The 14,500-nt window shown below is 39.0% G+C and overlaps 1 protein-coding gene across 2 annotated transcripts; it reads right to left on the minus strand.

The window, feature by feature from the left end:
* Nucleotides 1–2,051: 2,051 nt before the first annotated feature.
* LOC145230255 (uncharacterized) lies at nucleotides 2,052–11,882 on the minus strand. Of its 2 annotated transcripts, XM_080095639.1 has the most exons (15): nucleotides 11,769–11,882; nucleotides 11,283–11,456; nucleotides 10,495–10,614; nucleotides 9,650–9,769; nucleotides 8,976–9,095; nucleotides 8,081–8,200; nucleotides 7,361–7,483; nucleotides 6,954–7,067; nucleotides 6,167–6,358; nucleotides 5,047–5,163; nucleotides 4,307–4,423; nucleotides 3,433–3,552; nucleotides 2,885–3,004; nucleotides 2,528–2,647; nucleotides 2,052–2,354 (listed from the first exon to the last, which is right to left on the minus strand). In XM_080095639.1, exons 1-15 carry the CDS (start codon nucleotides 11,830–11,832, stop codon nucleotides 2,338–2,340), a joined length of 1,758 nt encoding a protein of 585 aa, XP_079951765.1. In that variant the 5' UTR covers nucleotides 11,833–11,882; the 3' UTR covers nucleotides 2,052–2,337. The 2 variants fall into 2 exon arrangements, with proteins under 2 accessions (XP_079951765.1, XP_079951766.1); XM_080095640.1 differs by lacking the exon at nucleotides 4,307–4,423.
* Between the last annotated feature and the right edge of the window lie 2,618 nt (nucleotides 11,883–14,500).

Raw genomic sequence — 14,500 nt, forward strand, 5'->3', positions numbered from 1 at the left:
TGTATTCTCAGCAAAAGCTGGTAACAAATTATGGGTAATTAAAGATCATAAGCAATGTAATAGCCTCTTGTGCTTTTCTAAAGGTCTAGTACTGTCAGACACGGGTCAGACACTAAAACGATTTGCAAAAATTTTAAATATCATATCGGTTCGACACCAAAACCAACACATGAAGAGAAATTAAGCCCATCAAATACTTTAACATAAATGCCTAAGGCGCAATAATGTGCAGAAGAAGGAGGCTGAACATGTGCAAATCGGCAACTTACAAAATAGGTTTTTCTGCATAGACTAACAATACCATAATACTTGCGTTAAACACCTTCTTATACTTACCACAGTCGACCTCAGTCGGGGGTACAAACCTTCCAAACATACAGGTTTTGGTGACAGGTTTTCCCAAATTGTTGTTTGATAAACATTTGAAATAGATAGTTTGAGTTAAGTTGTAGCTAGATTGCAATGGAAAGTAGTATCCAAAATTGGGTCTCGCAGGTGGTTTGCATCGCAGGTGGTTGCCAGGTGGTATAACTAAAATCAAAAACAAAATCAACGAGAGACAACAACAACAAAAGTAATCACAACCCACTGCAATTGTCATGATTGGAATTAAGTTTGTACGTTGTTATATCTAAAATACTTATTAAACAGAGTTAAGATTAAAGGTAAATTTGGTCTGATTCTTTCCCAGAAACTCACCTAGCGGTTAGAGACTTGGATAAGAGTGAAAATGTTTGCTTCCTACTCCTGCAGTTAAACATGCCTTAATTCTAAGCTACTTAGCCCAGGGCAATAAGAGTGAGTTCGCAAATTCAATTTATGTGCTGGAAGCATAATTCGTAATATTTTGATATCTTCGGTGAGTAAGAGTTTTCATATGGACTTATAGGCGGCTTGCAAGATGATAAAAGTGAGAAGTTAAAAAATTAAACGATAGTGTGAGAAAACACAAAACAAACGCATTGTTTTAAAAGTCAGCAAATTATTGCAAAATTTTATTTTTGAAACTTAACTTACATGGGTAACCTGGAGGAAACGGAAACCCTCCAGCCAAATTGACGTCCATTGACACAAAGACGAGAGAACACAAAACCAATAAAGTCTTCATTTTCGTTCAGGCTGCCTTGCTAAAAGCTGAATATGTTATCAACCTCCCACTAGCAGTCTAATAAACCATCCTGTCGCTTGAGTCAAACAGCCAGCGGCTAAATGTGAATTTTCATCTTTTTTCAGACAAGATGTTTTTCTCTAAAGTGCACATGCGTGTCAACTGTAACTTGGTTTTGAAAGAAATGAAGGAGATCAATGTGTTTGATATAAAAGGTTTGGCCATATATTAGCATTTGGTGCGTTGCTCGACAAACTAACTGGTTGTTTAGAACTTTAGCTGAAGAATTCGCTTTATATCCCCCAAAGAAGCGCTATTGTTCTGATGGATGAAACGTCAGCATAATTACAAAGTTTCTTGCAAAACCAACGAATGATGACTTCGGCATGCAACCTGGTAGACGAAGCATTTGTTTTATAAATTTGTAACCTGGAATGGAATGCTTAGTAAAGACATGGCAAAAATTCAAACAATGGTTGCGATATGATCAAACTGTGCGAACCCGATAAACCACGCAAAGCTGGCCTTACAGACAAACTTCTTACAACTCATCAGTCATCGTAATAAAAAAGATCCATGAAGTTGTATTCCAATTAGTTTCAAGTGTGTTTTGTGTTAAGCTTCTACTATGTATTTTTATTTATTTATTTATTTATTGCGACGCTTTGTGTAATATTGTGTGTAAATTTGTGTGCAAATACATCAAATGATTATTCAAGCATCTTATTTGTAATTTCATTTAACATTTTTATGTGAGAATTCTTGATTACGATAGCATTTAATTACTTGGCGCCAGGGATTTGATACGGTTTGCATATAACCTATTAACATCTGAGCCGTTCTCCGTGAAATTTGCCGCGCAGTTTCTTGAAATTTGCAACAAAACGAGCGATAGAAAAAGAAAAACCATACAAATGTCATTTTACATTTGGTTTATTTCAAACTAACGTTGTTTAATTCAAACCCACACACATTTATGTTTTCTGAAGAAGACTTAAAAAATAAGTTGCAACCAGCCAAGAAATGTTTACTGATGTCTTTTCGAAATACAATAACGCTCAGAAAAAAGAGAAAACATTAACTATAAATATCCCTTTCGTTCTAAAATGCAAATCAGTGCAACTTGTTGTGCAACACCAAACATGTAAAATTATCTATCAGTCAAAGTTGGGTTTGTAGTTGGAAACATGCAGCGGATGAAATTTCCTATATCCCAACTCCATTTTCAATCAACGACCTGGCAAAACTACAAAGAAACAACAAGGTTAAACATGCCGATAACATATTCGTCATTTGTGTTCATTTCAAAGCACCTGTGCTGCACTTGCCTTATGTTCGCGATATAGAATTATTTCAAGAAAAGACATTATGGTCGAGCTAAATTCGAGATAGAACATATTGGTTCTTAGTGGTAGTTACCTAAACATCTAGTGAATGCATTTCCAACAGCTCCTGGTGGACAGGTACAGATGGCCGCTTCCTGCTCTACAGTGCAAATGGCATCCAATCCACAAGGGGTAGGATTACATGGACCAACAGCTAGAAAAAAGATGACATTCTATACTGTCATTACTGAACTGGCAGAGCAAGTAACTCACAATAGACAGGTTCACTACATACCGATAGATTGCGTAAAGAGCGCAGTTTTTTTAAGTTTACAGTGAGAGTGGGGATGGGGCTAGGGGCTAAAATTAACATTCCTACGTCAAGCCTCAGATTCGCCAAATGAACAATCAATATCAGCGGCTGAAGTGATTTTGTTTAAATTCAAATTACCTGGACAACTTTCCCATGGAATCCCCACAGTTCCAGGTGGACAAGTACAAGTAGCAGTATCTTGATCGGATGTGCACACTGCACCAAGGCCACACGGACTAGGTTTGCATGGATCAGTTGCTGGAAAAACACAGATGTCATATAAATTAGGTCATTTTGTTACACGCCTTTACCGTCCGGTGCAGACCTGAATTAAATAATTGTTGCAACATTTTTTGAAACAGTTAATTCAGCACATAAAATCTAATGGGTAATACACATCCGTTCTTCACAACGTGTCAACCACTACTCGATCATCCTGGGTTACGACACAAAACACTGGGGGCGCCAAACAACACGTGTTACGTAATAATTGGATCACCATATTAGGTCTGAATCATACAAACTTTATGATTTTATCACTAAACTTGTTTTGAAAAGTAATTAAACATTTAGCTTAACCGAGGAATCATCTAATTATAACATTGTTTCGTTAAAATACAAAACAAACAAAACCGTTTTTGCACAAATTATGAGAACGTTGGTGGTTTTGCACAATTCATATTTACATGCGCAACTCTCTGTTGGATTGCCTTCAGTTCCAGGTGGACAAAAGCAGACCCGTGAACCTTGGTTGTTTACGCACGCAGCGCCGGTGCCACAGGGATCTAGTTCGCACGGATCAATATCTGCAAAACATACTTTCACGTTCATTGCCCACCAAAAACAGGGTTGAAAATTAGGCCAGACAGTGCAGGCTGGTTCGGGCTCTTTACTTTGAATAAAACTGGTTGTTTTGGCTGGACTCACATTTCACACTATATCACATATGTGTGGATATTTACAATGTTAAATCCAACGTCTGTGCTTATTTCGACAAATGTCAGATTGTCGCTGGGTTTCGAGCTTGTTCCTTCGAATTAAGGCACCAATTTCTGGCTCACTTACAACTCTAACCAAATTTTGCGGTGTGTATGCTTCGCTGATTGCTCAGTGCTGTTTACTGGGCAGTTGTATAGTGACTTCGTTGAATGCAGTTATTAAGAGCTGATTGCAAGGTTACTGTTGATGGCAGTTAAATGCTTTAGTCTTATGTTTAGGTGTCACAAAAAATCACTATAAGGACCACTCCAAGCAAATTTAGATGTGCACGCTGTGGCTCCATACCAGTTGATGTGCAGCATAGATTTTCACGTGTCTGGGCATTAGCACCATCTCCCTAAATTCACCGAGTACTATTGAAAGCAACAATAGAAGTACACACTGCAGGCACTTGAAATCTGTGCGGTACATAATCTTTGTTCACAGTGTGTACATCTAATGTTGCTCACAGTGGTCCTTCGTGTTTTCAGGGAACACACAAGCTCCACGAATACACCGAAGACAACCATGAGTAAATTTAGATGTACATGTGATATTAATAAAATCATTTCTTCGAATTACCTGTGCAACTAACTTCAGGATTTCCGGTGGTTCCCGATGGACAAGAGCAGACGGCCGACCCCTGATTGTTCGTACACTCTGCCCCGTTGCCACAAGGATTTGATTCACACGGGTCAACTATTTAAAAATAAATCACGAATGAAATGTAAAGTTCACGACATATGACCATTTAAAACAAGTTATTACTTGTTACTGAAATTAACATTGTAAGTGTGTATACCCTTGGTAAAACAGGTGTTTAACAGTTCGATCTGGTGTTTACTGTTTCGAGAATCAACATAACGTAAACGACTGCCTGACCAGATTATTGTGAAATTGAAAATCAAAATAACGACAACAAAAAACTGCGAATGCATAAGCACTGTGACCAAATTTCTATGTGCACAGTTTGGCCGAACTTCAGTTGATGTGCCGCATTGATTTCCTGTAAATAGGCATACACACAAGGCCCCCAGAGAGCACTGGGGCACTGTGAGTAAACATGGATGTTCACGTTATGCACACACTCTCCCGGTTATGTGCAATATATATTTCATGTTACTGGGCATGATCCCTGAGTACACTGATGACTACTGCGAGCAACATTACATGTATACACTGAGGACACACAGAAGATTATGCATAGCATGGATTTTCATGCGTCTGGACATACATACAAGCTTCATGAGTACACTGAAGACCGATGTGAATAAATTCAGATATGCAAGTGATGACTAAAAATCTTTTTTTTTTCGAATTACCTGTGCAACTAACTTCAGGATTTCCGGTGGTTCCCGATGGACAAGAGCAGACAACCGCCCTCCGATAATCAGTTGTACACTCTGCACCGTTGCCACAAGGATTGGGTTCACACGGGTCTGCAATTTAAAACAAATCACGAAATGAAATGTAGAGATCACGACATATGACCATTACCAACAAGTTTTTACTTGTTACTGAACTGAAATTAACATTATACATGTGTATAACCTTAACATGGTTAAACAGGTGATGTTTATCAGTTCTATCGAGTGTTTACTGTTTTGAATGTAAACAAAAATAAATGACTGCCTGACCAGATCATTGTAAAGTTGTAAAACAAATAACAACAACAAGAAACTGCAAATACAAAAGCACTGTGAGTAAATTTATATGCGCCCGCTGCGGCCACACATCAGTTTATGCGCCACATATATTCCATTTGTCTAGGCCAGTGGTTCTCAACTTTTCGTGGACCGTGGCCCCCTAAAAGTATCTTTTGGACCTCGTGGCCCCTTTATGTAACCCTGCAAGACCTATGGCCTCCATGAAAAATGTAAATGGCAAACTCGTGTTGGAATTCGGTACAATTTCGGCTTTAAACAGGTCAAATAGAGTAAACAAGAATCCGTAATCGTGAAAAACCGCAATATACAGTAGACAAATAATATGTGAAATAGTAGATTAAATTGGGGAATAAAGTTATTTGCAACACACACTTAATTCTGTGCATTAAAAATGAAAATGGCTTTTAGTGGGTATTTTTGGTGAATCTACACCCGTGGCCCCCTGGAACACAGCTCGTGGGGGGCCATGGGCCCTGGTTGAGAACCACTGGCTTAGGCGTACACAGAAGCTTGCCGAGTACTTCCTGGTTAAGAAGTCAAATTTTCAAACAGATTTAGATTTTTTTTCAGCCTGTACAGACCAACATCAGTATCTTTAAAATACATTAAATATTGTATCCGTGTATGTTATCCGCAAAACATACATCTTTGTACATAACAACTGAAAAACTTAAAAAATTAAATGTTTTTTCCCAAGGTGCATTGTGAAGCAGTTGTTAATTTTGTCACGAATACGCAATCTTAACGAATCTGTTATAAACTATAAAATATCCACCTTCACAAACAAGCTCGCTTACGATCCATTCTCCATTGCTTCCACATTCATAACTAGGAAAACCATTTTTGAAATAATCATGAACATAAGGATGATTGCAGATCATTACAACAATGTCCCCGGGTTCGTACGATTTATTGAGGCTTGTAATTTGGGCATTAGCTGGTGGTGTAGGCTGTGGGCATGTGATATCTGCAAATAAAAACAACTATGTATTTATCTCATCGAATTGTATAGTAATGAAATGTTATAGAAGTTGTGTTAATTTTTTACATAGGTTATGCCTGTTTATAAATAGACCCTTACAACTTTCAGTCAGATGTGCAGGAAGTAGGGTGTGGTTAAAGCTTGCACCAATAGTTCTTAACCCTTAGGTCACAAAGCTATTTGCTAATGGGCCACCGGGTTTAAAAAAAGTGTTAAATTCCTAATTACTGTCTTCACCTTGCACATGTACCTAATAGCTGACTGAATGTTTGCTTTTTGTTCTATGAGTTTTTTTAATGAATAATTGCAATTGGTATTTTAAAATCAGTCACTATTAAGAAACATCCTTGCCAGAATTCACTTCTAATCGAATCATTCTAACCCCCGGAACAATCTGGGTTTAAAAAACAACGCTGTACCAGTAAACAAGTCCTGGCTTCAACATCACACATTGAAACGTTGTTTGAACTAAAAACCAAAAGTAGAATATACAGATTAAGATATCTGTGTGCACTGAGGACCACACTGTGAGTAAATTTGGATATACACGTGATGACTATAAATCATTTCTTCGAATTACCTGTGCAACTAACTTCGGGATTTCCGGTGGTTTCCGATGGACAAGAGCAGACAGCCGACCCCTGATTGTTTGTACAGTCTGCACCGTTGCCACAAGGATTGGCTTCACACGGGTCTGCAATTTAAAAAGTGGACAGATCAATGTAAAATTAAACATAAAAAAGAAATACAAAACAAAAAACAGAAAATGCAAAATTATGTCTTTAAACAGCGTCGAAAATATGTTTAGAAATCGAACTAATAGGGGAAAGTCGTGTAATTTGGACCTCATAAGTTTGAACCTTTATAAAAGAAAAAAAAGTCGTTCAAACAAAGGGCGATTTTACCCAGGATTTTATTCCATTACCACAATGTTTTAAAAAATATTTGTCGTTTATTGAATGAAAGAAAAATGGTTAATAATACTACCTTTACAACTGGTTAAAGGGAAACCATCAGAATATTCAGGTGGACATGAACACTCAGCTCTGCCAAATCGTTCGCTGCACTCTGCATCGGTTGCACAAGGACTGGGATCGCATGGATCGAAAACTAAAAATCACTTTTGAAGGTTAAATTCTAATCACACAAAAAGGTATTTCAGGATGGTATATACGTACATAGACAAGATAGTAACGTTAGGTGCTTGGATACACCATTTGAGTGGGTAAAAATGCAAATTTATGTTAATGCACAAACAAAGTTCAATTGTTTGAACCTAAAAGTAATTCACAGTGGTCGGCAACCGCCGGTCCGCTGCCCAGTGCCGGTCCGCGTAGAGTTCGTTACCGGGCCGTTTACTTTTTCAAGTCAAATGCTTTGAAATATTTTGTCCGTGCATTCGGGGATGATAAACTGATTTTTGCGATTTTATTGCCAAATATGTGTAACGTTTTGAATTTCAGTCCGTGTGTAAATTTCAGGGTCAAAATCGGTCAGCAGTGCAAAAAAATGTTTATACATCAGGGAACTCTATGATTTTTGGTAATTCGTTTGGATGTGGTTAAACAAAAGTTTAGAAAACACTCGTTTCAAGAATCAATATGTAAAATTCCAGTCAATAATCGCAATAGCGAGGTAACTGTTTCCTTGTAAATCATGTATGGTGCTGAATTCAAACAAATCTATTTAACGACAGCGCCAATGTACCTGTGCAACTAATCAATGGATCTCCTGTAGTTCCAAATCGACAAGTGCAGTTAATGGATCCCCAGTAACTTGTACACAATGCGTTGGTGCCACAAGGACTAGGAACGCATGGAGAAGAAGCTAAAAATTTAACAAATTTGCTAAAGTAAACACAAGGCAAACCACCCCTCATTCAAAAAAGGTTATGCACATAACGCAATATTTTAGTTATTTCCTGTACACAATTCTCTAGGTATCAATTCTATCTGTGTTTCGCTTTCCAAAAATACCCATAATTTATAGATGTTCGCTTGAGTAAGAAAGTTGACTAGAGTATTCGTAAATAACCACAAACAAATAAAATCGGATATGATTCGTATATATCGCTGATGCTTTACCCACAGTTTAGAAATAATATGCATCAATGTTCTTTTAGACAATTATATTCTTCATTGGACAACAAGGTTTTTATATATTAGAAGGAAAAAATATTAGAACAAAGCAAAGTTTTACTATTGCTTATTCGCAAATACCAAACGATTATCACTATATGTTACCCGTGCAACTTGTGAACGGGTTCCCAATTGTCCCAATTGAGCAACGGGACTTGCGTTGTATAGGTTGGTAAAAATGGTACATTGCTGGTAATGCAGTCTAAGTGATAAGCCAGTTATTCAAAAAATGACAAAAAAAACCTGATTCAAATTTGCACACAAGTTTTGACCCTGGATGTTACAGCGGTTTACTCACAGGCCTCAAACAATAAACTCTTTTAAAAACGACATGCGTATAAAGTACAACAATTAAAAACTTCGTTGATTGGTGCAATTGTGTATCATTTTAAATCACTTTGTGACTTTAAGTAGGATTCACCGATTTTTACCCTACTTAAGCAAAAAGTTTGTGGGTTCGTCACCTGTGCAAAGAGTCAACGGGTCTCCTTCGTATCCGGTTGGACAAGAACAAACAGCTCGTTCCGAAGCGACAACACACTCAGCGTTAATCCCACATGGACTGGGACTGCACAAGTCAATAGCTGGAAATAAATCAGGAAATATGAACTCAATAAAATTGACACTTAGCATGGGTTAACAAGCAATTGATTACTTTTTCAACTAACATATTGGTCACTCAACAACAGCTGGTAACAATTCACGAATAGTAAACGATCCTATGAAATGCCTTTGTGCTTTATGTATTTGTACAAGTTATAAACGGATTTCCCGCTGTTCCGGACGGACAAGTGCAAACAGGAGATCCCTGGTTGTCTGAACATTCAGCATTAGTACCACAAAGATTAGGATCACATGGGTCAGAAACTAAAAATGAGAATCATGCTATAGTTACAAGCGAAGACCAAGATTGCAAGGAATCACGTGATTTAGCCTCAAAATCGTTAGTGATTGGGTGGGACGTAGATTAAAAAAAGGGCGGGTTTAAAGGATCAACGGAGAGAATGAATGTTAACAATAGCATTGGCAAGGAAATTATTGCCTTACAAGTCAAATCTGTCACTAAACAAACAAATAAATAAAAATAAATAATTGAGCTTTGTTCCTTTTGAAAGTTCACTCTGAACTCACAATGTACCTGTGCAACTTATGAACGGGTTTCCTGCAGTTCCAGACGGACAAGTACAGTCAGGAGATCCCTGGTCGTCTGCACACACAGCGTTAGTACCACAAGGGTTTGGATCACACGGGTCAGAAGCTAGAAATAAAAAGATTCTGTGTTAAAGTCACCCAGACAAATAAACAAAAACAGAAGCTTGTTATAACTTGAAACAGACAAGCATTTCTGGTTAAATGTATATTTCGTCTTGCGTACACAATTTTGAAACATCTTAAATTTAATTCATATATTGGCGGACATTAGTTTTTGTGATCAGTTTGGGCGAATATCTAACAGAAGATATTTGCAATCAAGAACCACATCGACAAACGATTTCCTTGCAGTTGATAGCTTAGTTTTGCCGTTTGTGCGAAATTAATAAAGAATTAAAAAAATTAATTAAAGTAATTAATGAATACTTGCAAATTGCAATGTGAAAGATTTATGCGCTATAAACAATTCGCGTGTTTAAAAAATCACCCCGTCAACAAACCCTATCCTTAAACCTTTTAAACACTTTTAAATACCAAAGTAAGATACAATGTAAAAGCATCGAGCCAATAAATGATAAGCTGCAGACAATGCACATTGTTTCGACATACAAGGTCCCGTCAGTGCAGCCAGGGGAGGCATGAATTTTACCCTGTTACTCCCAACAAACTGGAGTGCCGTTGGATGGCTACACTCGCCAATACTATCGATCTCTCGCCACAAGCTGCACTGATGATACCTTATAGGTCGAAAGCGTGTGCACTGTCTGCAGTTTAACATACACTGCATACACAAAAAGACTTTGAATTTGTTTTTAATTGCTCTATTGCTACCTGTGCAACTAGTTAACGGGTCGCCGATATAGCCGGGTGGACAGGAACATTCAGCCCTTCCCGATGTATCACTGCATTCCGCGTCAGTACCGCAGGGACTCGGGTTGCACGGGTCAGGAACTAAAAATAGATTACAGGATTAAATATGAACTCGTCAAGGAAAGCGTGCCCAAGTGGTGTACTATAAGCTTCTTACACAAATGATGTCAGAAAAATACGAATCGGTCACATGCGTATTGGGCCAAATGGGTGCTTTTTCGAAAGTGTGTCAAGCAGTTTTTGGCAGAGATTAACCTCCACAGGCAAACTCATAAACCCAAGCCAACATGATCTTATACAGAAGATTGTTAAGAAGATTATATGCCTCTGGTTTCATCACCAAAGTCAACTAATGCCAAACAATGTTTAAGTTTTGGGCGCAAGTTTGAAAAACATCATAATCACAACAACATATTATTATTGGGCAAAGTGCGTAGGAACAGCATTTGCATTTACACCAGCCATAATAGGTCCTGCCAGACAAAGGATCGACATGCCCTTAATATACCACAAAATCAAACATTTTCTGAAGCTTATAGCTTATTTCATCTCCATATGAAGCCTACCATTTACAAGAAAGATCATTTTTAATTCCATTTTATGATGCTAATTGTGGCAACACGTGTCTTAAGGTTTGCCTAAAATCGACATCGCCAGTTCCTTAATGAAATATAATAAAAACATAATAAGGTAGGTTGCAAACCATTTGGCCGAAGCCCGCACTAATACCAGTAAAAATTTTTACTTACCACAGACAACCGTAGTCGTAGGTAGAAACCTTCCAAACAGACAGGTTTTGGTGACAGGTTTTTCCAGTTTGTAGTTGGAATCACATTGGAAAGTAATTGTTTGACGATAGCTGTAACTAGTTTTCAATGGAAGGTAGGATCCAAAATTGGGCCTCGCAGGTGGTTTGCATTTAACTAAAAACAAAAACAAAATTGATGAAAATCTCAGGAAAGGTATAATCGCAACCTAATGTCTGCATTTATGAGGATTCAAATTTAACTTTCACGCAAAGGGATGTGCGCCTTTTAGAACTAAATAATAAAATAGACTTTTTTGCATTTCTATTTCACATCAAAGGTGGACCACCAAACAATGAATTGTTTTTTGTCTTTTCTACCTGAAACTCTCTAAGTCTAAACCATAACAATCCTATAAGCTTACTGACAGTACACACTATTTCAACCTATAAAATCTCATCAGTGCAGCTAAAAATTTAACAAACTTACATGAGAAACTCCATTGAGCCAGAGACAGAGATATAAAAGTACACAGCACAAGTAAAACCTTCATTGCGTTCGCTTTGCTTATCAGTCAAGAAATGCCTTGCACTGGTTTGACGCCCGGGTTTTAATACGCTCTGCTGGTTTAACCCCGCGGCCACATTTCTTCGTGGTGTGATTCATGCCGCTTATGTCATTCCGTCGATGCATCAACATTACTGCTGACGTCAGCTGACCCAAAACAACAACAACAGCGCGTGATGTGCGTGTGATCAGTGGGGTTACGTTGTAGGGGCAATTGCAGAGCAACAGTGCTTATGAATCAGAATCAGTCAACAATAATAATTGTAAAACGATGTCACCAATGTGGGCATCGTCAATCGCTCTGCAAAATCAACAAATATCGAGATTGTTACTTGTTTTTCTTCCTTTTTCGTGCTTTGGTTCATTATTTGATTTTGTTGTTACCTCTACACCCGTACTTTTTTATATAAATAACAATAAAAAAAAATCTAAATAATTGTTTTGTTAAATAATTATTTGACTTGGTTGTCTATAAATAACACCGCAGACAGTCCACACTGTTTCGACCTATATTGTCTCATAAACGCAGCTGGTAGAGATCGTATTGGCTAGTGTTGCCATCCAACGGATGAGACCTTATATGTCGAAACAATGTGCACTGTCTGTAGCTTATCATGTATTGGCTCGATGCTTTTACATTACTAACACCGTTTTAGAAACTTCAGACTCTCCAACAACGAATCATTTAGCACCATCACTTTAAAATATTACAAAAAAGGCTCAACATCATTTTATTCAAAACACCCAAACGATTTTAAACTAACTCACGACTTTTAAGCAATTCCAAGTTTAGGTTACAACAAAACAACAAGCAAATTAAGACAAAATTTCCGGATTTCTTGCAGTTCCCAAGGTTATAAAATTGGGTTGAGTTTATTTCGCTCGGTGAAACAATTGTACCAATCCAGTTGCACTAAAATATTTACAAGCTGCGCAACGATGGTAAACGCGCTGCAGCTACACCGTAAATTGAACCGAAATAAACCGAAGTAGACAGAGTGACATAACACAGAGTTGGTAAAGCCAATAAAAAAAGCTGCACTTATATATTCCTTCGAGCGTCTAAATTGCCTTAGCGACAAATTGGTGAATTTCCAGTAGCCAAACAGTCAGGAGATCCCTGATCGTCTGTGTACACAGCAATAGTGCCGCAATGATTTGAATCGCATGGACCAGGAAGTAAAAGCATGAGAGTCATATTAGATAAGTGACCACACCAGAATGCTCGTAGTGCTGCGTGAACACAATTTATACACATCTCCACAATGCACTTACGAACATTCAAGGCACACCTTAACGGGTGTGGTTTGTTTGGACTGCAAGAAGTTGCAGCGAGTCCCAAATCCGTGTCGACGGATGCACTCCAAGTTAGAAAAGTTCCCAAGAATTGTAGCAAATACAGCGTGTTAAACCCGAGCACTAAATGCTGAAATCCGTTTTGAGAAGCAACGCGAACGAAATGAAACTGAAACTTGTGCTCTGTAATTTTGTGTATCTGGCTTTTCCCCAAAGAAAACCGTTAAGTAAGTATGATTTGCAATTCAAATGTTCATTAAAAGTGTCAGAAAAGTTTTACAAGTAAACAAAATTTTGTGTTTACAGGTAAAGTTGTTAGATCAAATTGAACTTTTGGCAAATCCAAAACAAATAATACCCTTAATAAACAAACTTCAATGTCAATTTTAAAATGATAAGAATTGTGCAAGACCCATTTGTGTAACCGTATTCAAAAAGATATCTGCAAAAGGATAGGAAAGGACAGCTGTTAATGCTGTTAATTTATGACAAACTGAAAAACAGTATTGTAAAAATTACGTTGCCTGACAATTCGAACTATTTTCAAAAGAGTTTACTTATAAAGCTTTTGTCTTCACAAAATGTTTAAAAATATTGATATCAACGATTTCAATTGTAATGCTGCATTATTAAACAATAGAAAAATTATTCGAATACAGCACTTCCCCCGCAAAAAGCTGCATTCGAATACGAGTGACAAAAACCCATTTTCTTATTGTCTGGCCGCACAGAGTTGTAAGTTGGACCAGACTTTTGAGCCCGGGCCGGGTTCGGGTCGGGTTCGGGTCGGGTTCGGGTCGGGTTCGGGTCGGGTTCGGGTCGGGTTCGGGTCGGGTTCGGGTCGGGTTCGGGTCGGGTTCGGGTCGGGTTCGGGTCGGGTTCGGGTCGGGTTCGGGTCGGGTTCGGGTCGGGTTCGGGTCGGGTTCGGGTCGGGTTCGGGTCGGGTTCGGGTCGGGTTCGGGTCGGGTTCTGGTCGGGTTCTGGTCGGGTTCTGGTCGGGTTCTGGTCGGGTTCTGGTCGGGTTCTGGTCGGGTTCGGGTCGGGTTCGGGTCGGGTTCGGGTCGGGTTCGGGTCGGGTTCGGGTCGGGTTCGGGTCGGGTTCGGGTCGGGTTCGGGTCGGGTTCGGGTCGGGTTCGGGTCGGGTTCGGGTCGGGTTCGGGTCGGGTTCGGGTCGGGTTCGGGTCGGGTTCGGGTCGGGTTCGGGTCGGGTTCGGGTCGGGTTCGGGTCGGGTTCGGGTCGGGTTCGGGTCGGGTTCGGGTCGGGTTCGGGTCGGGTTCGGGTCGGGTTCGGGTCGGGTTCGGGTCGGTTTCGGGTCGGTTTCGGGCCGGGTTCGGGCCGGTTTCGGGCCGGGTTCGGG

Source organism: Phallusia mammillata, chromosome 5 (assembly GCF_965637545.1).
Source record: "Phallusia mammillata chromosome 5, kaPhaMamm4.hap1.1, whole genome shotgun sequence".
NCBI lineage: Eukaryota > Metazoa > Chordata > Ascidiacea > Phlebobranchia > Ascidiidae > Phallusia > Phallusia mammillata.